This window comes from Leopardus geoffroyi, chromosome A2 (assembly GCF_018350155.1).
Source record: "Leopardus geoffroyi isolate Oge1 chromosome A2, O.geoffroyi_Oge1_pat1.0, whole genome shotgun sequence".
Taxonomy (NCBI): Eukaryota; Metazoa; Chordata; class Mammalia; order Carnivora; family Felidae; genus Leopardus; species Leopardus geoffroyi.
The window spans coordinates 136,101,593-136,129,538 of record NC_059331.1 but is presented as its reverse complement, the minus strand read 5'-3'; the positions used below and the strand labels follow the sequence as shown (position 1 = coordinate 136,129,538).

At 36.9% G+C, this 27,946-nt stretch overlaps 1 protein-coding gene across 2 annotated transcripts in view; it reads right to left on the bottom strand.

The window, feature by feature from the left end:
* CFTR (CF transmembrane conductance regulator) overlaps positions 1 to 27,946 on the bottom strand; it is a 188,665-nt gene that overhangs the window by 107,300 nt on the left and 53,419 nt on the right. For both annotated transcript variants that reach the window (XM_045495404.1, XM_045495405.1), the window contains 6 exons: positions 26,932 to 27,095; positions 25,961 to 26,086; positions 21,045 to 21,291; positions 18,618 to 18,710; positions 11,172 to 11,354; positions 7,383 to 7,574 (listed from right to left, as the gene is read on the bottom strand). In XM_045495404.1, the coding sequence (XP_045351360.1) occupies positions 7,383 to 7,574; positions 11,172 to 11,354; positions 18,618 to 18,710; positions 21,045 to 21,291; positions 25,961 to 26,086; positions 26,932 to 27,095 (1,005 nt within the window). The remainder of the gene's footprint in view (positions 1 to 7,382; positions 7,575 to 11,171; positions 11,355 to 18,617; positions 18,711 to 21,044; positions 21,292 to 25,960; positions 26,087 to 26,931; positions 27,096 to 27,946) is intronic.

The following is a 27,946-nucleotide window of genomic DNA, read 5'->3' as shown; positions in this document are numbered from 1 at the left end:
GGAATCTATATTCCAGACCAGTCACTAACTCTTTTCTTTGCTTACTTCCCTCCCAAGTTTTTCCTACTTCTTGCCAATTTCCCTCCCAAGTTATTTTCTTCTTTTAGTAACTTCTTGCCAAATTTTCTCCCAATTTATTTTTTTCCAGTGACTTAAAGATGAAAACTGCCAAGCAGCAGTGGTAGAAAAAACATAAACAGACTTTAATTCTGCAACCTACATAGTAAATATTTTTTTTTACAATGCATATGTAATGGCTGCCAAGACAATTACTTAATGAAGACCATTTTGTGGTTGCAAAAGGATCTCAACAACTTTGTGGAAACCGATTACATATCCTAAGTCCCTGACCTCTTCTCATATCCCACGCCCCACCTCCCGCCACGCACTATCATAAAAGCCAAACCCAGGTACTTTTACAAGAGAGTGAGTCACTGAATAAAATCAGTCCAACTACCCATTTACCCAAACACCAGCCTGCCTAGAATTCTCTTGCTGTCTGCTATGGGGTTCTGTGGTAGGATAAGGTTTTGGTGAAGTGTATAAAAAAAAGCATTATCCTGGAAAAAAAAAAAAAAAAAAAAAAGACAAGAGAACAGTGAAGTCTGACCTCTTTTAGTAACGAAACAGTTACAATCTCCTTAAGGGATAAGTAAATTAATGAGGGCCCAATTACACTGATTCCTCTTTTTAAGCTAGCAGAATCTCCAGTGCTGGTTACAAAAGTGTACAAATATTTAGAACTCTAAAGGTAGCCTGGCAACATGGAAAAAAAAATGGGAGGATAAGTTAATGGGCACCAAAATATAAAATGGTATTTAAAAATAACTATAGGGGGGCGCCTGGGTGGCGCAGTCGGTTAAGCGTCCGACTTCAGCCAGGTCGCGATCTCGCGGTCCGTGAGTTCGAGCCCCGCGTCGGGCTCTGGGCTGATGGCTCGGAGCCTGGAGCCTGTTTCCGATTCTGTGTCTCCCTCTCTCTCTGCCCCTCCCCGTTCATGCTCTGTCTCTCTCTGTCCCAAAAATAAATAAAAACGTTGAAAAAAAAATTTAAAAATAACTATAGGGGCGCCTGAGTGGCTCAGTTGGTTAAGCATCCGACTTCGGCTGGGGTTGTGATCTCAGGGTTCCTAAGTTCAAGCCCCACGTAGGGCTCTGTGCTGACAGCTCAGAGCCTGGAGCTTGCTTTGGATTCTAAGTTTCCTTCTTTTTCTGCCCTTCCCCCTCTCGCACTCTGTCTCTCTCTCAAAAATAAATAAACATTAAAAAAATAATAAAAATTAAAAATTAAAAATAACTATAAATTTGCCTAGGAATCCACTATATTATAATCTGGCTCCAGAGTAGAAACTGTAAACCCATACATGGAGATGTTCCCAAAGCAGAACTGACCGTGACTGCACCTGACTTGTTCACTCGTGTCTGCACATTACCAGTTATTCTATCAGCCCAGAGCTGTCTCCGTGCCCTTCCCTGCGATAAAGTCTTTAAGCTATCCCTCAGAGTGAATAGTTTTCAACAAACTGAAATCAGAAAACTATGTGAAATATGTTGTGCGTACTTTTTCCTATCCACACAGATTTACACCTAGCAGCCTACTCCTATGACCATAAGCATCACCACATACGCAAGTGCTTTGTAGATACTAGAGCTGAACAAAAACACAAAAATGAGGAAGAAAATATTCCGTTCTCATCTCCAGTTTCCAAGTCTAGCTGGAGCACATTAAGAAACAGATCAACGCTGGCAGTCAAAACGAAAACATATTGAATCATGAATGTTTGTATTTGGTGATGGGGCCACATAGAGAATACATCAAGGGTTTCTTTTGCTGGCACCAGCTGCTTAACCCTCAGGGATTCTGTAGGTATTTCATGTTCCTATGCTCCAAATTCCTCCACACTTAAAAAATAAAAACTTCATTTTGGCAGACTCTCACTGGCCTTTTTTTAAAAAAGGTGAGGTGGGGCGCCTGGGTGGCGCAGTCGGTTAAGCGTCCGACTTCAGCCAGGTCACGATCTCGCGGTCGGTGAGTTCGAGCCCCGCGTCGGGCTCTGGGCTGATGGCTCAGAGCCTGGAGCCTCTTTCCGATTCTGTGTCTCCCTCTCTCTCTGCCCCTCCCCCGTTCATGCTCTGTCTCTCTCTGTCCCAAAAATAAATAAACGTTGAAAAAAAAAATTTTTTTTAAAAAAATAAAAAAGGTGAGGAATACTTGTTTAACAATGACAACAAAAGTACAAAAGTTGGAAACTCTTTAGTACTGAAAATAGGGGAAACTTTTGATTCTGAGTAAGACCATCCAGAACTTCCAATTACTTTTTTTTTTTTTTGTTACTCCAGCAATAGTATGCTGGTGTCATTATTCCAGCCCTGAGACTGTGAGGCTCAGGGGAGAACACGTTCCGAGGAAAATTCTTGTAACTGGCATGCCTACTCCAAAGTATTTCTGAAATAGTCACCTAATAAGAATTTACCATTCTGCCTATCGAAGTCCTAGGTGGAGTACACCAACATAAACTTTTTAGAATCACTGCTTTCAAGCAATTCATCATGTAGTTGGATAGATAATAGCATACAGGGACTATTCAGCAATGAGAAGAGTACCCACTACCACACGAATATGCTCATTGTACCCGCTACATTTTCCAGTTTCAAGTACAAAGAATTTAGGATGCTGGATATTTTTGCCTATAATAAGATGACTAGGAAGCACTAGTTGCAAAAGTCAGCAGGACAGGAAAGGACAGGGAGTCAGGATTCAGAGATTACTAGAAATGAAAAGCTAAGTGTTTTGACAATTTAAAACAAAAAGGAAGGAGCGCCTCAGTGGCTCAGTCAGTTGACTGTCCAACTCTTGACCTCAGCTCAGGTCATGATCTCACGGTTGTGGGGTTCGAGCCCACATGGGGTTCCATGTTGACAGTGCACAGTCTGCTTGGGATTCTCTTTGTCTTCCTCTCTCTCTCTCTCTCAAAAATAAATAAACTTTAAAAATAATAAAAAATAAATAAAACAAAGAGGAAGAAGAGTGAATTGTACATTAAGAAAGCAAAATGCTCATCATCATCATCAATTACTTATTCAAGCCCACTTAGTAGTGTCCGCCACTAGAAATATTGTTAGTAAGACCTGTGATCTTTCTGCCTTGTTCAGATGTCTCAGTTCTATGTAATTTCACCTCTGCATCCTTCCTTCCTAAACACATAGGATTCCTATGTGTCCCCCTTCCCAATTCCTGTTGTGTAGGGGAATCCTTAATCCTAAGCCAATTTCTCTCTTCTTCTCATTTCCTCAGGGTTTTTCCCTCAGTCTTCCCTGAAAGCCCATGTTTCCCTGATGACCTTCCTGTGGATGGAAATAGTACATAAATATGGTATTCCCGATCTCCTCACAATTCTTCTGCTTAACTTCTGTTTCTTCTTGTCTATAATAACCATTATCGGAATTACTGAAACAGCTTCCTATTAGTCTCCCTTCTTCTAGTCAGAATAGCAACTGCTGCTGCTACTACTACTACAGTTACTACCACCACTAGTTATTTTACTAAGTATTCTCTATGCATCAGAAAAATCTACAAAACTACAAAATAGGTAATATGATCTCCATGTTAAAGAGGACAAAACTGAGTGTATAATAGGATTAAGTAACTTTCCTTAGTAATCCAACTCTGTCAGATTTCAAAATATATATTCTTTCTGCTACCCCACAAAGTTTCAAAATGCATCCACCTTAATTCTGTTTCTCATAGTACAGCCAAAGTGATATATAAAATGCAAAACTGACTGCATCCTTCCCTTGATTAAAGCTCTTCAAGACCAAATTCCTGACACTGGTTATAAGGTCCCAAGGACATGGTCCTCCAGCACCATTCCTCCCCACTCAGTGTCCCCCCAGTCACACTCTGGTTCTATCAAGATGCTTGTGGTTCTTTGCACTAACCAATTGGTTTCATATCCTGTGTTCCTGCTCAGTTTCTTTTGTCTGGAATGCCTTTCCCATTTTTACTCACCCATCTTTCTTTGTAGAGAAAGTTTCCACCAAATGCTGAGGCAAGCTAAAAGCCCTCAACTGGGCTTCCGTACTGCCTTAAGAGTACCTTTATTACAATACTTGCTATAGTAAAGTGAAAGCATCTCTTTATGTATGCTTCCCCCCAACTAGCCCATTAGTTATTTGCAGGAAGGGATAATAAAGGTTTTATTTTGTACCCACTCAGACCCCACCACAGTGAACATTGTCTGGTACAGAGTAATCATGTAAGTAATGTGTTGGGGTCTGAAAGGCATTTAGAAACTGGATTCGCCTCCCAATCCCATTGCCACTTCTGGAGTATGGAACCAATGTGACCTGGACTCCAGACTGTCCAATGCCATCTGTTTTCTTCCATAGAATATACCAACTTTTGTTGATTGGGTCATGAAGAACAACTACCATATTTACAGATAACCACTTCTTAAATTTTTTCTTATAAACATTTTGTCATCATCAAAATTCACATTGATGACTTTTTATGGCCAAAACATTTCCCCGTCTTTTTTTTTTTTCAAATGTTTATTTTTGAGACAGAGAGAGACAGAGCATGAATGGGGGAGGGTCAGAGAGGGAGACACAGAATCTGAAACGGGCTCCAGGCTCTGAGCTGTCAGCACAGAGCCCGACGCGGAGCTCGAACTCACGGACCGCGAGATCATGACCTGAGCCGAAGTCGGCCGCTTAACCGACTGAGCCACCCAGGCGCCCCACTCCCCGTCTTAATTAAACCAAGTTCCATCTTGTTTCCATAGTAGTCACTTACTCACAAGAACTCTCAGAAACATTTATTTTATATCATACTCTGTGGCAGTATTCTCCATCTCAAAAGGAAGTAGAAATGATCTAATATTTACTGAAGGGGTAATTTACATCAGATGCCTTGTTATATACCTTATATTTATCCCATTTAATTTTCTCAATAATCCAGTGACCATTTATTCATTAATCCCCCACTTCTTCACACCAGCCTAACCTTCTCTCTACTTTATTGGCAGTTCTAACGTTCTTAATCAAAAACAAATTCCTCCAAGGCCGTAAGTTTCACTCTTGTCACCATTAGAATTCCATAGTGAATCATTCCACTGGAGGACATTAGCCTTGAAAGAAACCTCCTCTGGAGGTTATTCCTCACATCTGGACAGACCCAGATCGATTTCAAGCCTCCCTCTTTTCACTCCTACAGAAATAGCTCTTTCATTTTCCATTAGATCATCAATTCATTCTTTACCGATACATTTATTTCCCCTACTGGTCCATGAATCTCTGAAGTATAAGGATCTTGTTCTATTCATATTTTTATAAAATATAGCAAGTCTCAAATGTTTTCAAAATAAAGACTTAATTAACTTCTTCTAGTTTAAAATTTTACTTGGGTATAAAAGGCCATATATTGTATGATTGCATTTATGTGAAATATCCAGAACAGGAAAATTTTAGAGACAGAAGGTAAATCAGTGGTTGTTTAGAGCTGGGTGTGGGGAATGGATAGGTATGAAGACATGGACACTGATTGCTAATGACATTTCTTTTAGAGGAATTGAAGATGTGGCGATGGGTATGCAACTCTATGAATATACTAAAAAACACTGCCTTATACACTTTAAAATTAATTTTGAGGTTGGTCATAGAATCAGAAAAAGAAAATGTTGTCCTTACTCTTATCCTCTTTCTTTCTTTATTTTCAACAGCTTTATTGAGATACAATTCAGATACCATACTTCACTAAAGCACAGATCACTATAACATGAACTCTTTAGAAAATGGACTGTATTTTCCCACACCCAGCACAGTATTCATGAGTTAGCAAATGCTCATTTCATGAATGAGGGATTCACAGCTTTGAATTTACTATTATTAATACAGCTATGGTAAATTTGGGTAAAATATACTTTCACCTTCATAGAATCAAGGTGAAAATCACCATTTATAAAATTATCTCTTATTTTCCATGCCCAGCATGGACCCCAACATGGGTCCTGACCTCACAACCCTGAGATCAAGATCTGAGTGCCTCTATAAAATTATTTCTATGAGAAAAGGCATATTCAAAGCAAAAAATAAAGCCTACGAGAAACCTTCCAACACCTTGCAACTAATAAATAAAGCCTATGATTTATCTTGCAAGACACTACCACTCCTACATCCCAGTCCCCACCTAGACAAATATCTGTGGTCTCTAAGAACACTCAAATATTTTTTTCATAGCAAATCTACTGAGAGTTTCAACATCCCGTTTGTGAAATATTATTCTTGGAAGAAGGGCTTTTGAGGAACGAAGAGTATCTTCTTCAAAACAAATTCAATACTTTTCCACAATAGTTTTTATTTTTATTATGCTTTCATGTATAGAAAATAAGAGAATGGAGCTCTAAAAAACTACTCTGGAATGAGTCAGTATATACATGGAGAGCCATTTGTACAAGCATGCATCCTTCTTTTGTAAGAATTGCAGTTTCTATCTAACCAACAATTAGCCTTTTTCTTTTCTCTGTACTTTAAGTTTCATTTTATTCTTACTGAAATTTTTTTTTCATAAAAGGTGACTTAAAGGAATCCACTAGTGTCAAATGCCATCTATCAAAGATAATGATTTTGAATCAAGATCTCTATTCAGGCAATACTATTGAGAAACCTCATAATGATGTATTCTCTGCCTTAATATTTATATCGGTAATTATTGAACCCTCCACCATATAATTTATGCATTGAATAGCACAAGATGCACACAGTGGCCACTTGGAATGCTTCACATATTTTCAGGCAATTAACCCATTCCCCAATATTATAAAATGAGTCAACAGCATTATCTTCATTTTGTCTCTGTTTCAGAGAATTACAGTCACTATAGGTCATATGGCTACATGTTGAAGGCCAAAGGATAAAATGTAATCACAATTTTATCTCTGATTCTCTACTGGCAGGTTAATGCTAATTCCATTAGGGTGTGGTAGTTATTAAAATTATTATTTATTATTAATAAAATCCTCTCATGTAATTGTGAAGTATATTTTAAAAAATGCATGCCATATAAATGCCCATTGAGGACATTTGTCTCACTAATGAGTCAATAAAATTCTCTCCATTTCATAAAGAATTTTTATTATTATTATTTTTTTCCCAAATCAGCCCATCATTTAAAAAATAAAATTGTACTTTCTCTATGATTTTGCAAGTTTCTTAAAGCAGGGGTCACATATTTTATTAACTGATTTAACTCAGAGTAGTTTGTCCATAGTGGAAACTTGATTAATATATGTAGACAGACTGATTGAATAGAGGACTAATTATATCATTTAGGTAGGCTAAAAGTGTCACATTCATAAATCAGAAATATGTCAAATAATTACTTACCTCTTCTAGTTGGCATGCTTTGATGACACTCTTATATCTATACTCATCATAGGAAACACCAAAGATGATGTTTTCTTTAATGGTGCCAGGCATGATCCAGGAAAACTGAGAGCAGAATGAAATTCTTCCACTGTGCTTAATTTTACCCTCTGAAGGCTCCAGTTCTCCCATAATCATCATTAGAAGTGAAGTCTGGAAATAAAACCATTGTTATTAAGTAAAATCATTTATCAAATCACTCTCAGAATATACTTGCCTCCAACTGTCATCCTAAGCAAAGGTATCTATTCTGATTTTAAAGGATTCTACATTAATTCATTTGATTCAAAATTTATTAAGCACTTCCTGTTCTGGATTTGCTGCTATGCACACAAGATACAAAGGGGAATAAAAGAAACAAGGACAATAGAGTGTGCTAAGTGCTTTGGTAGAGGTTCACAGAGATAGAGCACCTAATTCAGATTGTTGGGGTGGGTTTGGAGGAGGTCAGGGAAAGATTTTCACCAGCTAACCTTTGTTGAGTACTCAGTCTATGCTGGGTGCTGTCCTATGTGATTTAACTGTATTCATTCACTTAATCCTCACAAAAACCCAACAAGGTAGATTCAATATTATCTCCATCTAACAAAGAAGAGATCAGTTAAAAAGAGATATAGTCAGATAATATTGTTCTCATAAGTCCTTATTGCAGAAACTAGTATAAAATCATACAAGGAATGACTGAAGAAGCTTCACCAAAAGGACTATCAATGAGCAAAGACTTTATATGAAAAAAGACTGTGAACTAAAATTTAAACTAACGTGGAAATTAGAGTTGAGAAAGAGAATTAAAGTATGTTATATTCCCTGACAATAAGAAAAGTTATAAGTAAAGCCCAAATAAAACAAAGGAAACAGGGTATAAAGGAAATTCACTGATTGTTTACAAAGAAAAGCTACAAGTCAAAGATATGATTTAAACGTAACATATCAGCTAACAGAAGCATAAGCATATTTAACAACACAAAGATAAAACATTAAGAAAGATAATACTACAGACTAAAATTGAGTAGAAAAAAGGGAGGCAGCAGAGGACAGAAAAACATTGATTTTATCAGAGCTCACATTAGGGAATAAGAGAAAGAAAACCCCAAAGATTTAATGTAAAGTTATTATAACTATAACCACTGTAACAAAATACCTCCCAACCACTAGAAGTTGGAATGCCTTTGGGCTCACACCTTGGCCCCTTTCCCTTCCTATCCATACTCTCTCCTTTGGAATCTCATCTGGCCTCAAGTTTTTACACTGCCAGCCCCATTCCCCTGAAATCAAACCTGTATAACCAACTAACATCTCAATTTAGATGTCAAATATGCATTTTAACCTTAATGTTCTAAAACCAAGCTCCACCCCAAATCAGTCTCTTCCATAATCTCCTCAGGTAATGGTACCTTCATGCTTCCATTTACTCAGTCCAAAAACCTTGGACTCATCCTTGACTCCCCCTTTTTTTGCATACACCACTTTCAATCTAATTATGTGGTATCTTTCTTAGAGATATGTCCTGAGGGGTGCCTGGATGGCTCAGTCAGTTGATCGTAGACTCTTAATTTCTGCTCAGGTCATGATCCCATGGTTTTGAGATTGAGCCTCATGTTGCTGAGCATGGAGCCTGCTTAAGACTCTCTCTCTCCCTCTCCCTCTTGCTCTCCACTGTTCTCATGCATGCCCATGCATGCACGCAGCACAAGAAAGAAAAGGAAAGAAAAGAAAGGAAAAGAAAAGAAAAGAAAAGAAAAAAGGAAAGAAAAAGAAAGAAAGTCCCGAATTTGACTATTTCCTTCACTACCTGGGTTAAGCCAGTATCATCTTCTGCCCAGTTTGCACAATAGCCTCCTAACTCATTTCCTTACTTCTGCCCTTATCTCTTTACAACCTATTTTCAAAGTAGCCTCATCAAAACTAAGACAAATCATGTCACTTTTCTGCTTAAAACCCTCCAATGGCTTCTCATTTCCTCAGAAAAAAAAAAAAGCCTTACTCTTAACAAGCTCCTTTGTAAGGTCCTTGAGACTCTTTTACAATAGCCCAAATAATGGTCTAGCCCATACTACTCCTCTGACAGCTCTACCCTCTGGCTGATTCTGTGCTAACCCCACTGACTTCCTTGCTGTTCGGTGAACCACAGGGGCACAGTTCCATTTCAAGGCTTTGCTCCATCCTCTATCTGCACAGCAGTTCTGTGGCCTTACTGACAATCCCTGACACAACACAATTTCTGTCATCCATCCTGACCTTACCTTGGTACTCAATTTTAGCTTGGTCTTAATAATAACTGAGCAGCAGATGTGGAGAATAAGCTATTAGCTCCTGCTTTTGTTTACATTTAAAATAAAATACAAATGTCTGTGAAGTTTTATCAACATTTTGGTATTTATATATAATAATATATATTGTATATATACATTATATATATAAATATATTAAGATATATTTATATGTATAAATATTCATATTCAGTGATGGTTTCATTTAATGTCATATCTCTCAAAATACCAAGTATTGATAAATATATATTACATATACTTGATTAATATATATGAAAATATAAAAACTATATATAATTTTATATGTTTATCTAATATAATTATTATATTTTATATTTATATTGACAAATATTAATATCAACATTAGTATTGTATTAATATAATAAATATAATATAAATAATAATATAAATATTATATATCCTTAACATGGATAATCAGATATATTCAATTATGTAAGTTTATTAAAACTGTTATATATTAAAATATCGCTTCTAAAAAATGGGATTTATAATAAGTTGACTGGGGGTAGGGGGATGGGAAGCTGACCAGCACTGAATAAATTAACATTCCTATGTATTTCTTTCAAAAATCTATCCCACTCAATAATTTTTCCTCATAATAAATCCTAAGTAAGTCTGGATCCATTCTCCAAAATTCTAATGTCAACAAAATAGGGACCTTTTGTCTATGGGGTTAGTAAGGCAAAATCTAAGCCAAGATTTTCCTGGACAAGCTCTGGAAAAATGTCTATGCCAGAGATTGGTAAAAATGAATGGTTCATTTATTCAATAAATTACTGAATATCCACTATGTACAAGATACTTTGTTGACTTATATGTGAAATCTAAAAAACTAAAGGAAAGAATAAATGAACAGAAAGCAAAAACAGACCAATAAATACAGAGAACAAACTGATGTTTGCCAGAGGGAAGGGGATTGGGAGGGATGGGCAAAATGGGTGAAGGGGAGTAGGAGGTACAGGCTTCCAGTTATGGAATAAGTCACGTGAATGAAAGGTATAGCATAAGAAACATAGTCAATGGTAGTGTAATTCCATTGTATGGTGACAGATAAGTAGCAATGTTTGTGAGCATAGCATAATGCAGAGCATAGCATAATGTAACGAATCATTACGTTGTGCAAATGAAATTAACATAACATTGGGTGGCAACTATGCTCCAATTTAAAAAAAGAAAAAACAATTTTTAATAAATTTAAAAATCAGCACGTGGGAGAAAAAAGACACTGGGTTCAGTGCCATGCACCACATAAAGATGCAGAAGAAAAGGTCACTGAAGAAATAAAAGACTAGAGACTATTATCAGTGTAATAATTTATATTATAAGGGACAATATATCTAAGCATTCTCCTACTACCAATGTAAAAATTTCTCCAACATGCCCTTTTAGGCTACAGACACACGAGGAAATGAAAGAAATGCATGCCAAATGAAGTTCTTAATGATGAGGAATAGATTACCTTGCCTGCTCCAGTAGATCCAGCAACTGCCAACAACTGACCTTTTTCTATCTTGAAATTGATGTCTTTCAGGACAGGAGCACCAAGAAGTGAGAAGTTGCTGAAGAAGAGGCTGTTGTCACCATCAGAAATTTTTCTATCGTTACTGTTTTGTTTTGCTTTCTCAAGTAATTCCCCAAATCCCTGAAAAAAATATATATAGAAAACAAAAAGGTAGATTTTTCAAGTATTTTCAATAGCTATTTGTTTTATTTATTATTAAAAGCACATGGCCCATGATCCATACTTTATAACATGTAATTATATAACATGAGTTCTAGAGCACATGACACAAAACATTGAAAATTTTAACACAGCATTTGATGGAAATATAATTTCAATATCTCAGATTATAACTCACCATTAAGCTAAATTAAATTATTGAAAAAAAATGTGTACCTTCTCCTATAGGCTGAGCAAATAAATATTATTATCTAATTCTCAGCACAGTAATAATATCTGTTATAATCCCTGTTTCAAAGCTGTAGACTTGTGACTCAGAGGTTAAATGACTAAAGTCAGCCAGAGTGGAATTACAACTCAATCTGACCTCTATCATGCTGCTGGTACCTTCCTCTAAGAAGCTATCATTTAAGCAGTTTAATTAAGTATAAATGCAATGAGATGGCCAGATGATTCAGATGAATTCCATTATATGAGAATAGCTGGGAGGAAGGAATTGCCTTCTGAAAGTTCCCTGCTTCTCTGTTGCCCCATGGGAAGCTTTAGGGTAGTGGTCTTCAAACCAGACCAAACAGCCCTAAGGATCGATCATGAGGAAGCTTGTGTATACAGTCTTAAGGGAATCTATTTCCACATTCTCAATCTCCAAATATACTCCTTCCTAAAATAATCTGCCTGTGATTTGTTTACTCTTTGTTATCTCTTCTTTCCCACTTTCTGGTTCACAATTGTCCTTGCTTCACTTTATACAGAAGAGAAGCCTTTTGGGACATCTGTTGGTTAGGTGTCCAACTCTTGGTTTCTGCTTGGGTCATGATCTCCCAGGCTGGTGGGCTTGAATCCTGAGTTGGACTCCATGCTCAGCTGGGAGGCTGCTTGGGATTCTCTCTCCCCCCTCCCTCAACTCTCAAAAATAAATAAATAACCTTTAAAAAAAAAAGAAAGAAAAGAAAAGGAGAAAAGAAAAGAAGAGGAACCTTTTACTTTTACTAGTCCTAAGTCGTACTGTGTTGTACTTCTTGGAGTGTAAAACTTCTAGGACACAAACAAGGGGACCACAGAAGAATAATTTTCTCCTCAAAGAGGGTCCCACAAAAGCAAAGCCAGGAATACTGAAAGAGGTAACATCTTATTTCACTCAGGTTTCAAACTGGAGGCAATCTATGTGTCTTACCTAGCTTAGAATAAGATTTCAGAAATGAGTTGCAGGATAAGGCATTTTAATTATTTGATTACTTACTTAATTTTTAATAATTTAATAAATTTACTTAGTACATATTAATTACCTGTATTTTAAGGTTATACTTTGTCTGACATAAAATAAGCTGATTGACTTGACAATGGGAACTAACTTCATGAATTCATGTATCTTCCATAAACTGAATGCACCCAAACTATAGTGCCAACGTTTTGGCAAAAATCCATTAAACATACTTAGACAATTACATATTCTTCCACCACTTAAGAATACACTGAAAAATTTATGTCACCTTAAAAATGTGTCAGAGGTATGTGTCATAGTTTTTCAAAATTCTTTTGGGTCATACATAAGCAATTAAGTTTGAAGACCACTGCTTTTAGTTCTCATGATAGGGATGGTTAACATCCCCCTCAGTCACCAAACAATAAAAGCAAACCGTTTAGGAAGTAGACAATAAAAAGTTTTTATAACATGGGTCAAAGGCATCTGCTATTCCCTTATTCATTTATTTATCTCACAGATATTCACTGGGAATCACCTCTGTATTAAAGACCACTTTGAAAATCTCACATGAGAGAATAACATTATGAATAGATATTAACACTGCAACATGCTTAGTGCTAGAACTGAAAATCACACCAAGTCTTATGGAAGTACATTATAGAGAGTAAGCAACTCAGTCTGGAACTTGACCAAGTAAATGACCTGCAGGCTAGGCTACAAGGGATAGAACTGGGATTTCAAAAGACCAAGAAATGGTATAGGTGTTCTAGGAAGACGGATCTGCATGTACAATGATTTAGGCTTAAAAAAAATAAAATATGCCTCAGAAATGGCAAGTGGCCAGGTGTGATGTATATGGCAAGATGACAGAAGATGTCCTTAGTAAGGCGGGCCATGCAGTTGTTAAAGGACTTGCTGTGCCATGCTTAGAAGCAGGACTTTTATCCAATAAGCATATGAACCAATGGGAAGCTGTTGTTATAAATAGTTTTTATTTCTTTATTTTTTTTATTTGAGAGAGTATGAGCAGAGGAGAGGGACAGAGGGAGAAGGAGAGAGAGAAGGAAAGAGAGAGAGAGAGAGAGAGAGAGAGAGAGAGAGAGAGAGAGAAGATTATGCAGGCTCTATGCTAAGCTTGGAGCCCAACATGGGGCTTGATTCCATGGCCCTGGGATCATGATCTGAGCCAAAATCAAGAGTTGGACACTCAAACCAACTGAGCCACCCAGGCACCCCACTAATAACTTTTATTTCTGATTACAGAAGAAAGACACTTATTTCAAGAAATTTGGAAAATATAAAAAATCAGAATGAATAGAAATCACTTATAATACTACCACTGAGAAGCAACCATACTTAACATTTCAACCAAAATCCCTCCATTTTCTTACACATAAATGTATATGATTTTATATAGAACCAGGGATTAAAAGTACAGCATAGGCAATATAGTCAATATTATTGTAATAACTTTTAAGTGTAGATGGTAACAACATTTATCATGGTGAGCATTTTGTAATGTATCTAATTGTTGAATTACTAGATTGTACACCTGAAACTAATATGTCAATTATATTTCAATAAAATATAAATGTAATTTTTTACAAAATTGAGAAAAATATAAGGTTGTGACATGCTTTCTAACTTACAATAAATCAATATTTTCATATATCATTAAACATGATTTTTAATATAATTTTTAGTTGCAAGATAGTATTCAAGAGTATGGATATACTATATGCTCATACTTTTGCTATAAATTGGGGGCACATTTTCTTTGTACAAATTCCCACAAGTGGAAGTTCCAGAGTTTATGCTCTGTATGTATGCTCTGTATGTAAAATTCCATGTGTTTTCAATAGTAGTTCTAAATTTTCTTCATCAAGAAATATATGAGAGTGCCAGTTTTCAAATTTCAGTTTTCAACACTATTATTTTTTGGTTTTGGATTTGTTTTGACTTCTTTTACTTGTAGCTTTATAAGGGAAAATGGAATATAATGATCTTATTTTTATTTATTTGCTCTCTAATAAGATTGAACATTTTCCATATTTATGAGTCCCCTATTGGGCATAAAATGGTTATGACATCCTCTGTCATTATTCCAGTAATGGCTTTACTCCAGTAACCTTCTCACCCAGGTGGATAATGGTTAACTTCAGTCTGAGCTTCAGTCTACTCTGTTTTTGAGGGTATTAAATGAGATAATTACATGAAAGCATTTTGAGCACAATAAAGCAGTAGTCACTCTCTTTTGTTTTGTTTAAATAATTTAAAAATTATTTGTTTAAACAAATAAATAATGCCCCTACATTAAATAAGGAGCAGTATTATGAGTGGTAAAGGGTTTTGGAGTCAGAGAAATGTAGGCTGACATTTTAGCTCTGCCCTAATTAGTTGTATAACCTTGTTCTAGTTGCTTAAACTAAGTTTCAGCTTCCTAGTAAGTAAATAGCAATTTTACCCACTCACAGGTTTATACTGAGGGCAGAATCATGTATCAGAATCACCAGGGACTTGCCTCTTGGGTAACTGGGTGGATGGTGATGCCATCAAAGAAGAGAGCAAATGCACTCACTGGAAGGGGCTAATTTATGAAGCTTGGTGAGTGATGAATGAGAAGTGCTTGAAGAGCATGCAGAAAACTTAGAAATACATGTATGAATTTCAAGAAAGAAACTGGGGCCAGAAATCTGCATTTGACACTCATCAGCACATTGATGTCAGTTGACCTAAGCTTGAGGTCACCCACAGAAGGCATGAAATGCTAGAAGAAAGCCTAGGGGGGACATAGTGCCAATCACCATTGAAGTAGCAGGCAGGGAAGAGGTAGAAGTCATGGTCTGAGGATAAAAGAATATGAAAGGAGTGGTTCACTAAAGCCAAATGATCAATTCAAGAAGAAAGGAATGTTTTAATGTATTGGTGAGGGTGGAATCCAGATTGTGGTGGGGAGAAGCCCATGAAAGATGAGGAAATGAGAACGGGCTTGACAACAAAGGGAAGGAAAGGGATAAAGTTTAAAGAATGAAGCTGGGTGGGCAAAAGCAAGGGGAAAAATTTTTAATTAACTTATAAATATGTGAATGTGAAGAGGGATCAGTTGAAAGGAGATGCTGAAGCTTCTAGAGAGAAGACTGCTGGCCCCTTGTTCTAAGATGAAGCAAGGTATTAATAGCTCAGTCAAGGGCAGGGAAAAACATACATCTTAGATAGAATGGAAGAAGAAAAACATAATTCCAAGGGTGAACAGGGAAGTTGGAAGCATTCATACATAATGATGGCTTCTATTTTCTTTATGTTTTGTAGGAGGCAAGGAGAACCTGAGGGAAGTAGGGGGTTTCAGGAAAGTGGTAAAGACTTGGAATAGCATCTGGGGAAATGGTAAAGGAAATTAAAGACAAATAAAAAGATTTCCCAAGAAGGTTTACAGGCCCCACTGAAGTTGAAACAAGAATAGTATAAAACTAATATAAGATAGGGGTGCCTGGGTGGCACAGCCAGTTAAGCGTCCGACTTCAGCCAGGTCACGATCTCGCAGTCCGTGAGTTCGAGCCCGGGTCAGGCTCTGGGCTGATGGCTCAGAGCCTGGAGCCTGTTTCCGATTCTGTGTCTCCCTCTCTCTCTGCCCCTCCCCCGTTCATGCTCTGTCTCTCTCTGTCCCAAAAATAAATAAATGTTGGAAAAAAAAAAAACTAATATAAGATATAGGATTTTCCCAGATAGCACCTCCTTCACCAAAGTCCATAAAGTCATGTTTTGCAGCAAAGGATTCAGTGGAAGGAAACAGGAATTGGGAGACTTGTAGGAGAAGAACTGAAATGATAGGTCTTGGAATAAGCAGAGGTTGAACCAGGCAGGGTCCAAAGGGAGCATTAAAGAGACTAGAAATCTTGAATTTGAAAGACCATCAGGTGTGATTTAGAGACAGATAGAGATGGAAGGTTAGAAAATTCTGGACAGAGAAAGATTTTACATTTCCAAAGTGGAGGAAGTCTAGGTGTTCTCAAAGCTCAGGATATGCCTATGAGAGGAAGCTTCTAAAGAAGTCCCTGGAAAGTATAAGTTCTAAGGACAGTGTTGGGGGGACTGCTCATGTGGGTGTTGAGGTTTCAGACATCATGGCAGAAGTTTAAGGAGCAACGCTATCCCGAGTAAATGTGATCAAGAAGTGAAATAAGTCAGGCAGAAAAGAAAAATAAGATTTTACTCACATGTGGAATTTAAGAAACACAACAGACGAACCTAGGGAAAAGGAAGGAAAAAGAAGATAAAAACAGAGAGGGAGGAAACCAAAGGAGATTCTTACATGCAGAGAACAAACTGGGGGTTTCTGGAGGGGTGGTGGTAGGAGGGATGGGCTGGATGGGTGATGGATATTAAGGAGGGCACTTGTTGGGATGAGCACTGGGTGTTTTATGTAAGTGACGAATCACTAAATTCTACACCTGAAATCATTATTATACCATATGTTAATTAAATTAGATTTGAATACAATTTTTTTAAAAAAATGGGAAAAAGAAGTGTCCAGAGTTTGACAGGTGGCCATCAAAGACTTTGAGGATACAGCCAAATGGGAAGCAAGAGTTCAGGGAAAGGATTGGAGGCTGTGACATCGAGTTCCAAATTTCAGCTTCAGCGCCTGCCAGTTGTATGAGCTGAACCAGGTGCCGTAACCTCTCTAAGCTTCCACTTCCTTATCAGTAAATTACTTAGGTCGTAGAAATGTTATGTGAATTAAATGAGACAACATTTATAAAGTGATTATCCGAGAGCCTGAAGCATAGTCAGGGTTCCAGCCTGCTACCTATTTTATTAGATGGAAGGAGAGTGAAATGGAAGACTTTTGAGCAGAACAAGGAAATAATTGTCTCAAATTAGTAGGGAAAATGTTAAACCTCTTATTTTCCCTTCATTCCTAGAAGGGCAATTGAAACTCCTAAAAGCAAAGAAGTAAAATCAATCTGATTCCTTTCTGATCTGGCACTTTCCCACAAACAACTTTGCCAGGCAGATAAAGAATGATTCTCTAACCTGTATCTTCAAAAATGAAGTAAAGTGAAGCCCTGGCTGTCAAGTTGCTTATATAAATAAAGCCAGTTTCAGATATTTTGAAATATGCACAATAAGACACTGGTTTCAAAACTTCTATCTTTATTCAGCACATATGTGATAAGAAAATAACTCAATAGGTATTCTCAATAACCAAATATTGCTTCTTTAGAGGCTGAATATTATTGATAATATTTTTCAGACTTTGAGATATATGATAGAATTTTTATTTTTTTAACTTTTTAGTTTTTTTGAGCATATTGGCTTTTTTTTCAAATTTTAATTTAAATTCTAGTTAGCATATAGCACAATATTGGTTTCAGGAGTAGAATTCGGTGGTTCATCACTTACATACCATACCCAGTGTGAGAGAACTTTTAATAGTGAATGGAAATAAGTAAAAATAGGAAAAAACACATTGATATATCTCTCATACATCTTTACATTGCCTTGTGTACGTAAACACATTGGACTAGAACTTGAGATTAGAGAAGATAATATTTAGAGGAACTACTTACTATGTGCATGGTACTCTGCTGAACACTCTACGCTTCACAACAGTCTTGCAAGAAACTAGGCACTGCTTGCAAGGTAAATATTAATATTTCACTTTATAGATGGAGAACCAAAGGTTCCACAAGTAATTTGGTCTAGATTACACAGAGAATAAACGGCAAAGTCAGAATTCAAATCTTGCTCTATCAGGCTCCAAAACCTATGAGATTTGTATGCCTTCCTAATCTGTTGTCAAACAAATTATAGGACTTAGAAAACAATAAAGAGGCTTCCACACTGTAACATTTCTGGGCCCTGACTTCTTAATTTATCAAGTAAGTGCAGTGGTTCCCTTCCGGTGCTGCCAGTTCAATTATCATTCTAACTTTCTCATCCATTAGGATGAAAACTAGATTTGAAAAGGAGGAAATGGTAAAGTATTTAGGGCAAACAATTAAAAAAAAAATTCTGACCTCTTCCCAGAAAGCTGTTACATTCTCCATCACTACTTCTGTAGTTGTTAAGTTATATTCCAATGTCTTATATTCTTGCTTTTGTAAGAAATCCTGTTTACAAAAGGAAGCAAAGATATATTGTAGAACTAAAATAGCATTAATGCATTATTACCTCTGTTTTACACTCTAATAGTTCTGTACCCTGTATTTGCATTTTGTGAATATTTATGAATATATTTATGAATACATTAGAAATTACTTCATAATAAAATAATTGATAGCAGTGTTCCGAAGTTAATTTTCCAAGTACTTGGATTTATCACATTTGAAATGCACTCTTAAAACATGTGCTATTTTAGGGGCACCTAGGTGGCTCAGTCGGTTAAGTATCTGACTTTGGCTCAAGTCATGATCTCACAGTTCGTGAGTTAGAACCCATGTTGGGCTCTGTGCTGACAGCTCAGAGCCTGGAGCCTGCTTTGGATTCTGTGTGTGTCTCTCTCTCTGCTCCTCCCCCACTCACACACTCTCTCTCATCCTAAAAAATAAACAAACATTAAAAATTAAAAAGAAAACGTGGTATTTTCTAAAACTTTTTTTAATGTTTATTTATTTTTGAGAGAGAGAGAGAGAAAGAAGGGAAGGGAAGGGGCAGAGAGAAGAGAGGGAGACAGAGGATCTGAAACAGGCTCCACCCCGTTAGTGCAGAGCATAACATGAGACTTGAAGTCACAAACCGTGAGATCATGACCTGAGCTGAAATCAAGAGTTGGATGCTTAACTGACTGAGCCATCCAGTAACCCCTATAAAACTGTTTCTATATATTAGATTTCAACACACAACTGATTGTTTCTTCTACTCTTACAAGTTAACCTGGGTAATGAATTTATAAGGCCTCCCTGAATTACCCTCCAACGTGCCTCAATTCAACATTAGGACACAGAGAAAGCTAATGTCTTCTCATCTTTAGCTTCTTCCTTACTGGAGGCACTATAGCATCACTTCTCTGGGTTAAGGTATGAAGATCTAATATAACTGATTTTAAAGCATCAGACGTTGACTCTAAGAGAAGGCTCTATCAGACACGATTAGGGCTCAACTAGGAAAGGTGGGAGCATAAGGGAGAATTAAATGCCTATATCCTGAGGTCCTCACCATTAGGAGGTATTGAGGAAAGCCTGGTCCTTGACTCACTTTTGCTTTTTTTTTCTCTGCTCTTTTCTCATTCACTATTGCTATTTTGGGTTTTCTCTTTCTTTCCTAGTTTGGTTTCTCTCTGTGTTTCTGTTCAGTGACTCTCCCTGTCTTTGTGACCCTCTCTCTTTGGGTCTGGATTCATGTTCATTCTCTCTCTCTCTCAGTTGAGAAGGGTTAACAGAAGAAATAGGATTAGTCCAAGAGCAGCTATGGTTCGGAGCTATATTCCCCAATTTGTCTAACTCACAGATCTCAAACTCATATTTTCAAAACTATAAAATTAAGAAGGGTGGCTGAGTAGAGACTGTAGAAGTGGAGCGGGCAGGCCCTCCTTGAAAGGGGAGCTGCCATAGCTTGTGGGGGAAAAGGGACCCAGTTACTATATATTCCAATTCTTCAAAAGAGATTGAAGACATAATTTTTGTATATGTAACATTTCCCAACTTTTAAATGCTGGCAACTAACACAATTTTTTTTTTTTTAATTTAAAGTTCTAGTGAAACAGGTCAGAGGCCAAAATGAGATCCATGGACCGCCCCTGGCAAAGTCTGGCCTACATTACATAATGGCAGAACCACTTAAAAGTGGCTTACCCTTCACCCTTGTTTTTATTTCTATCACAGTGATTTTCTGAGTTACATATTTAAATGGATATCAAAAAATATTAATTATAAAAATTATACCCACACATAAACTCATGGTGATGATTCAGTTAGCTTTATGTATATTGGGTATAATCACCGGAGGACTTTAGAACTTCTCTTCCAAGCTACCAGCTACATCAGAATTGCTAGGATTTTAAGGTAATTAATGTGGCATAAAATGCCATTCTCATCTATCTTATTTTCTGGAAAGTGTGTTGAAAAATTTAGAAAATTTAAGGTGAACATTCTTAGTTTTAGCTGGAATGTTTTATAACTTCCTGGTGAATCTGCTACCATTTTTTGCACATTTGCCAAGTTAATTAGAAATGATCTATTGGTTGATTACGTAAATAAAATTCTCCAGAATACAGAAACAATATTTTCTTCAACTTCTTTATCTTAAGAGAATCTCACAGGCCTTCATTTATTTCACTAGGCTTTTATCCCAAGGGCTCATTAGACCACATGTAGACATCGAGAGGAGGAAATCCTGTGTGTCAAACAGGCCCAAGACCAAGACTTGATCTCTAGAGAGTTTGCTCACTAGAAAAGCTCAGAACTGTTCTAAAATCTTTGCATATGATGCCCAGTTAGGTAAATTACCTGTATTTTGTTTATTGCTCCAAGAGAGTCATACCATGTTTGCACAGCCCAGGGGAATTGCCGAGTGACTGCCATGCGCAAAACGATGCAGAATGAGATGGTCGTGAATATTTTTCGGAGGACGATTGTTTTGATCAGTGCATAGGGAAGCACAGATAAAAACACAACAAAGAACCCTGAGAAGAAGAAGGCCGAGCTATTGAAGTATCTCACATAGGCTGCTTTCCGGGTCAGTTTCAGTTCTGTTCTATAAAAAAATATATAAAATTTGGGATACTTATTAACTTTTCGAATACCAGGCATCTTGGAATGTAAAACCGGAACATAGGCTCTCAAGGCTTTCTGCCGTTGTTCTGATCCTAGCTCCATCCTATATGAACTGTGTGACCTTGAACAAGTTATTTTATCTCTCTGGGCCTCAGTTACCTTCTCTGAAAGGCAGACAGTAACAAATGTACCAGTGTCTTGGACATAATACCTGTAAATATTATTTTTAAATTATAATTAATAATCTATTATTAATACTATTACTATTTGACAGTATTTTAATATCTTCTTTTTTTTTACTTAAAAATATTTTTCAATGTTTATTTATTTATTATTTATTTTTTTAATACGAAGATTATTATCAAATTGGTTTCCATACAACACCCAGTGCTCATCCCAACAGGTGCCCTCCTCAATACCCATCACCCACCCTCTCCTCCCTCCTACCCCCCATCAACCCTCAGATTGTTCTCAGTTTTTAAGAGTCTTTTATGGTTTGGCTCCCTCCCTTTCTAACTTTTTTTTCCTTCCCTTCCCCCATGGTCTTCTGTTAAGTTTCTCAGGATCCATATAAGAGTGAAAACATATGGTGTCTGTCTTTCTCTGTATGACTTATTTCACTTAGCATAACACTCTCCAGTTCCATCCATGTTGCTACAAAAGGCCATATTTCATTTCTTCTCATTGTCACGTAGTATTCCATTGTGTATATAAACTACAATTTCTTTATGCACTCATCAGTTGATGGACATTTAGGCTCTTTCCATAATTTGGCTATTGTTGAAAGTGCTGCTATAAATATTGGGGTACAAGTGCCCCTATCCATCAGCACTCCTATATCCCTTGGGTAAATTCCTAGCAGTGCTATTTCTGGGTCATAGGGTAGATCTATTTTTAATTTTTTGAGGAACCTCCACACTGTTTTCCAGAGTGGCTGCACCAGTTTGCATTCCCATATTTTAATATCTCCAATCACTTCATATTAATTTTTAAGATTAGTGAAATTTCATTCAGTTTTTTAGTTTGTTGGTTGCTGTTTTAAATAAGTTTGGAAATGAGGACAAAGTTCCAAGATTTATAAAGGAAAAATATAAGTTTGTGATTCCCTAATGGATTCTTAACATTTTAGAAATTCTAGCTTGGCTTTGGAGAACACTGAAAATAACATATAAGCCACAAAGGAGTGGTTTCTCAAACCTTAGCATGTGTGAAAATCACCTGAGAAACTTATTAAAATGCAGTCTCAGGCCCACTGCTCAGAGATACTAAGTCTGCCATAGGCTTCCAGAATCCACGTTTTAAGTAAGAACCCAAGTGATTCTGTTGCAGGTAGTTCTTGAAAAATTACAAGACAGAAGCTACTATATCCTCTCTATGTCTCACTTTAGTATAATTATTTGCAACAATCATTTTTTAAAAGATTTTATTTTATTTATTTTTTAGCACTTATTTATTTTTGAGAGAGAGAAACAGCATGAGTCGGGGAGGGGCAGAAAGAGAGGGAGACACAGAATCTGAAGCAGACTGCAGGCTCCAAGCTGTCAGAACAGAGCCTGACACAGGGCTCGAACTCATGAACTGTGAGATCATGACCTGAGCTGAAGTCCGATGCTCAACTGACTGAGCCACCCAGGCACCCCTAAAAGATTTTATTTTTTATTTTTTTCTAGTGTTTACTTACTTTTGAGAGAGAGAGAGAGACAGAGGGACAGAGCGTGAGCAGGGGAGGGGCAAAGAGACAGGGAGACACAGAATCTGAAGCAGGTGCCAGGCTCTGAGCACAGAGCCGAGTGCGGGGCTGGAACCCATGAACCGTGAGATCATGCCCTAAGCCAGTGGGACAGTCAACCGACTGATCCACTCAGGCGCCCCTAAAAGATTTTATTTTTAAGGAATCTCTACACCCCATGTGGGGCTAGAACCTACAGTCCAGAGATCAAGAGTCACAAGCTCCACTAACTGAGCCAGCCAGGCACTCCTGCAACAATATTTTTTTTTTTACTTCTGATCTTCTAGTCTGAACTGCAAACGGGAACTATTTTTTTTCACATATATAAAAGAGATTTCAGTGCTCCAGCAGGCAGAAAATAGGGAGTGCAGATGCTGGTAATAAGAGAGAACAATACTGCCTTCAACTTCCATCCCACTCTTCCAGGAAGAAAAATTAGTCACTTGTGATCCTCCTATTCAGATCTCTCAAGGGAAGAAGCAGGGATGAACAGACAAGCAGACGGTTCTGGTGGGAGGAAGCAATAGCAATAGCTGTGCCTGGCATTTGGGTGCTGGTTTCACACATTTGTATAATTCAGAAAAGTTCTCATTCTCAAGTGGCAGCGTTCAGAAAAAATCTTTTGGGTTTTTTCAGTCTGAAAAAAAGTATAATCCTGAGCACTCTGATCAAGAAAATGAAGTTCAACATGCCCAACTTAGACCATGATTCACAATCTAATGTGGTCTAATGCTTACTTATTTCAGTTATTTGGCATTGAAGGCAGATTGGGATTTGTGGAATCTCTCTGGGGCTTGACTCCGGCTCTGCCAGTTACAGGTATGCAATCTTAAGCAAACTGCCCTTCCCTTTGATCCTATAGAATCCACATGGGTAGAAGAGAGACATACCATCTCTCTGCTGGAGTTATTGCCAAGGTAAATGACAGCACGGCAGAGGGCCTAACACTGAGAATCTATGCTTAGAATCCTTAATCTTCAACAGAAAGAAGAATAATATTGGCTAGGCTGATATTAATAAAATGCTAAAAAGCACTGCTCACAAAAGTGTTCATGAATTTGTGACAATTGTTGAAATATATTAGAAACAGTTGAGGAAAAAGGAAGAAGTGGCATGACTAAAAAGCATAATGGACTCAAGAACATTTACAAAAATCACCCAAAAAGTAGTGATTTCCATAATAAAGTCACTTGTACCTTATAAGTCATAAAAATATTTTATCAGTTTCTTATTTAAAAAAACTTGAAAGTACCTTTGTTAAAGAAGAGCAATAAAGGAGTAGATTTTCAGAGAGTTTTATAGTCTCTGCCTGGTTCAACAATGGCGTTGGCTGAGGTAATCACCCCTATGAAGTGCATCCTGCCATTCTCTTCCAGAATATTATATTTGCTCTTTTAAGGAGAAGCAATTCTTACTTTCCCATATTTACATCAGCACTTCCCAGCCTCTTCGGGTAGCAATTTCATGACAGATTAAAGAACCAGATCACACTAGTTACAACCAAGCATTTGCTAATAGAATTGGCCAGACAGAAATACAGAATAGAAAGGATGAATTTCATCTTTTGAGGAAGAGGAAAAATAAAAACCAAAGTCAAGAAAAGTCAGCACCTAGAATGACCTGACCAGAAGTTTATCTTGAATCCAGAGACAACCAGATCCTCTGATCAGCTCCTCATCATTCTTGCTATGTCTGTGCTTATAGGCACAGAAACGACCAAGGGGACAAGTGTGATAGAGAAGTCACTTTGTTAAAAAGAAAAACAACTTCAACCAACTAGACAATTCCCCAAGATCTTTAAGGATGTTTCTGGGAAGAAAATATAATTCCTTTCCTGGATTTGTTTTGAAAGTCATAATAAAAACAGGTGAGAGTAATGTTTGGGAAATATTTACTCTTTTACTCTTTCTATTTACATGGCAAAGGCCTTAATAGTTCAGCATTTCTTTTGTTGTTCCAATCACACACCTGCAGCTCAGTTATCACCGGCTACTGGAATCAGCAGCCCAATTTCCTGATGACCACATTCACACCATCCAAAAGGGTACTTTTTTGTATATTTTCCCCTGTGAAACTCTCATATGCTATAGGACCTGAAATTATCTGCTCTTTAACAGTAGTATATCTATCACTGAGTCTCCTAGAACCCTTTTTTGATTGCAGTTTGTAGAACATGGAACTTGACTGAAAGAAATGGTCTCATGGCTACAGAAATTCCATAGCTTATATTGTACCCTAAATTACCACAGTAATCATATCTCAGTCTGTGCTATACTTTTTCACTGGATATAGTCTTTACCAGTCAGTGAAAGAGAGATTATCGGAGGTGAAATAAGACTAGAGATAGGTGCCAAGTATTGATTCTATCTCAGGTGGTGGCTTTCATTGCTTGAACTGACCTCTCAAATGCAGGGTTTCTAGAACACAAGTTACTAGATATTATCCTGTATTATTATTCTTAAGTTAAGGAAGAACAATGATACTTTAACCAAAGAGAAGGGTTTCTTTTCACTTTTCCTGAGCCATAACATAAGTGAAATGGAAGAACAGAAAACCACTGTTTGGTTCAGATTTGCACACTTATTGCTCTACTGGTTTCACTTAAGGTTTTATTCAGCCTCCAGCATTATGATCATTATTTTAGTCAAATAAGTATAATAAGCAGCTATAAACACATAGAGGGGATTCTTCATAAGGCATAAATATCCTTGTAATAAAAAATAACGCACTTAACCAACTATATATAGACCATGAAAATGACTTTATGCCACTTGATAGTGATACAGGAATATTGATATAACTTAATACAATTGATTGTCAGAAACTTCAAATATGAACTGAAATCCCACTGTGACATACTCATCTTTAAAATATTAAACATGAAATAGCTACTGATATTGAAATTATCAGAAAGACTTACTGTCTTAGGTTTTCAATCATTTTTTCCATCGCTTCCTCCCAGCAGTATGCCTTAACAGATTGGATATTTTCAATCATTTCAGAGGTGATCACAAGTCTTTCGTTGATCTTTCCAGCTCTCTGATCTCTGTAAATCAATTAATCAATCAAATACTTAATAAAACCAAGTCAAATTACCACTAAGAACCACAAAAGTTTTTTCAAAAAATCCACATTTCTTATTAAACAGATGAACATTTATTTTATTATCTAACAGATGGTAACAAAAATCATGAACAAAAATCATTCACTAAATAGCTACCATTTAGTGAATGCCTCTTATGTGCCACACACCATTAGATGCATTCCACATACTATCCCAGTGTAGTACCCTTCATGGAAGTCTAGAAGTAGTGGTTATCTCCATTTTAAAGATAAAAAAAAACAGAGACTCAGTAAGGCCAAGTGACTTGAGTCAGGTCACATAACTAGTAAGCATGCAGTCTGGTATTTAAACCAAGAGTTATCAGATTCCACATTTTGTATACATTCTATCATCTTCTAGCTGACAAACTCTAGAAGTCCTCTATCATAAGCTGTGACTTGTATCATTAACTCATTCTCTACTAAAAAGTAACCAAGGCTGTAGTGTGATTATCCTTGAACCAGAGTAGGAAAAACCTATAAAATTCTATCCAACATTTATGCATTCACTCCCATGTACACATATGTTTTATCCATTCTACCTAAATATTATAATACATAAAAATGAACTGAATATTAAGATATTTAAAAAGAAATTCTATAGATTGATAAGCAAAAAAACAAATGTCCCTTAATACACTGACTATGATTTACACTATTGAAATAACTCCTTTTTAGTGACATCCAGGAAGTAGATCCCAGTTCAGTATATACAGCAGTCCCTGGTTTTACTAGACTTTTGGAATATCTAACTTAAAATCCTTCCAAGCTATGTAACCAGAGTGCTACCTGTACTTCATCATCATTCTTCCCAGTGCAGCTTGAAAAAGGGCAAGGATTATGAGGAAAGCAAGACCACAGAAGGCGGAGGCCTGTAACAAGTCCCAGAGGAGCCCCATGAGGAGAGCCACTTGCAAAGGAGCAATCCACACAAAATGTGCCAGTGCAAGTCCCTGCGAAATAAAATCACAGTGAAAACCAGTGACAAAGAAACAAGCAAACAAGCCTAAGATGGGAGAAATTGAGCACAGCGAGCTTATACAATCAAACACATCACGGTTCCCACTGTGCTAAACTCAATGTGTTTGCTACACGAAGCACACATCAGTGTGCTTAAACATTCTACAAATAGACTAGGATTTCCCAAGGAAGAAACTTCAAGTTGTTGCATTTTCGGGGTGTTTTTATTCAATGGAATTAAAATTAAATATCTTAAGTATCAGGTCAGGGACTTATTTTAAATAACTTACTTCTATTTGGATAAAGCAAGAGCCATGGTATAAACATGTAAGAGCAAAAGGGTTTCCAAAGGCTCAAGGTAACAACTCTATCACCTGACAAAATATTCAGAGTAAATGCAGGCTCAATTCATTAGTAATTTATGTAGCACCTGCTGTGGGTTTAACATTATGCTACATACTGAAAATGCTAAGATAAATAAAACACATTATGTGTCCTCAAAGACCTTGCAATTATTTGTGTCATAAGACAGCACTGAACAAGAATTGCTCAGAGTATCATATTCAGCCAAAGTAAATAACAGATGTAAAGTATTAAAAGGAAACAAGATCTGATAAAAAATGAATTTTGAAACACCTCATTAAATATGCAGCAAGCTGAGATGCCTTTGTATCGGCTGGTTCTGTAAGCCCCCGGAATGGCACCGTCCTATGCAACCCAACCTTGCAGGAATAGGGAAGGTAGGGATGTCTATGATTTAGCCACATATTACCATCAATTAACCCAGAAAAACCCTTGGGACTGTATGATTTATAACAATAATGCATAAATCAGTAGGTACATA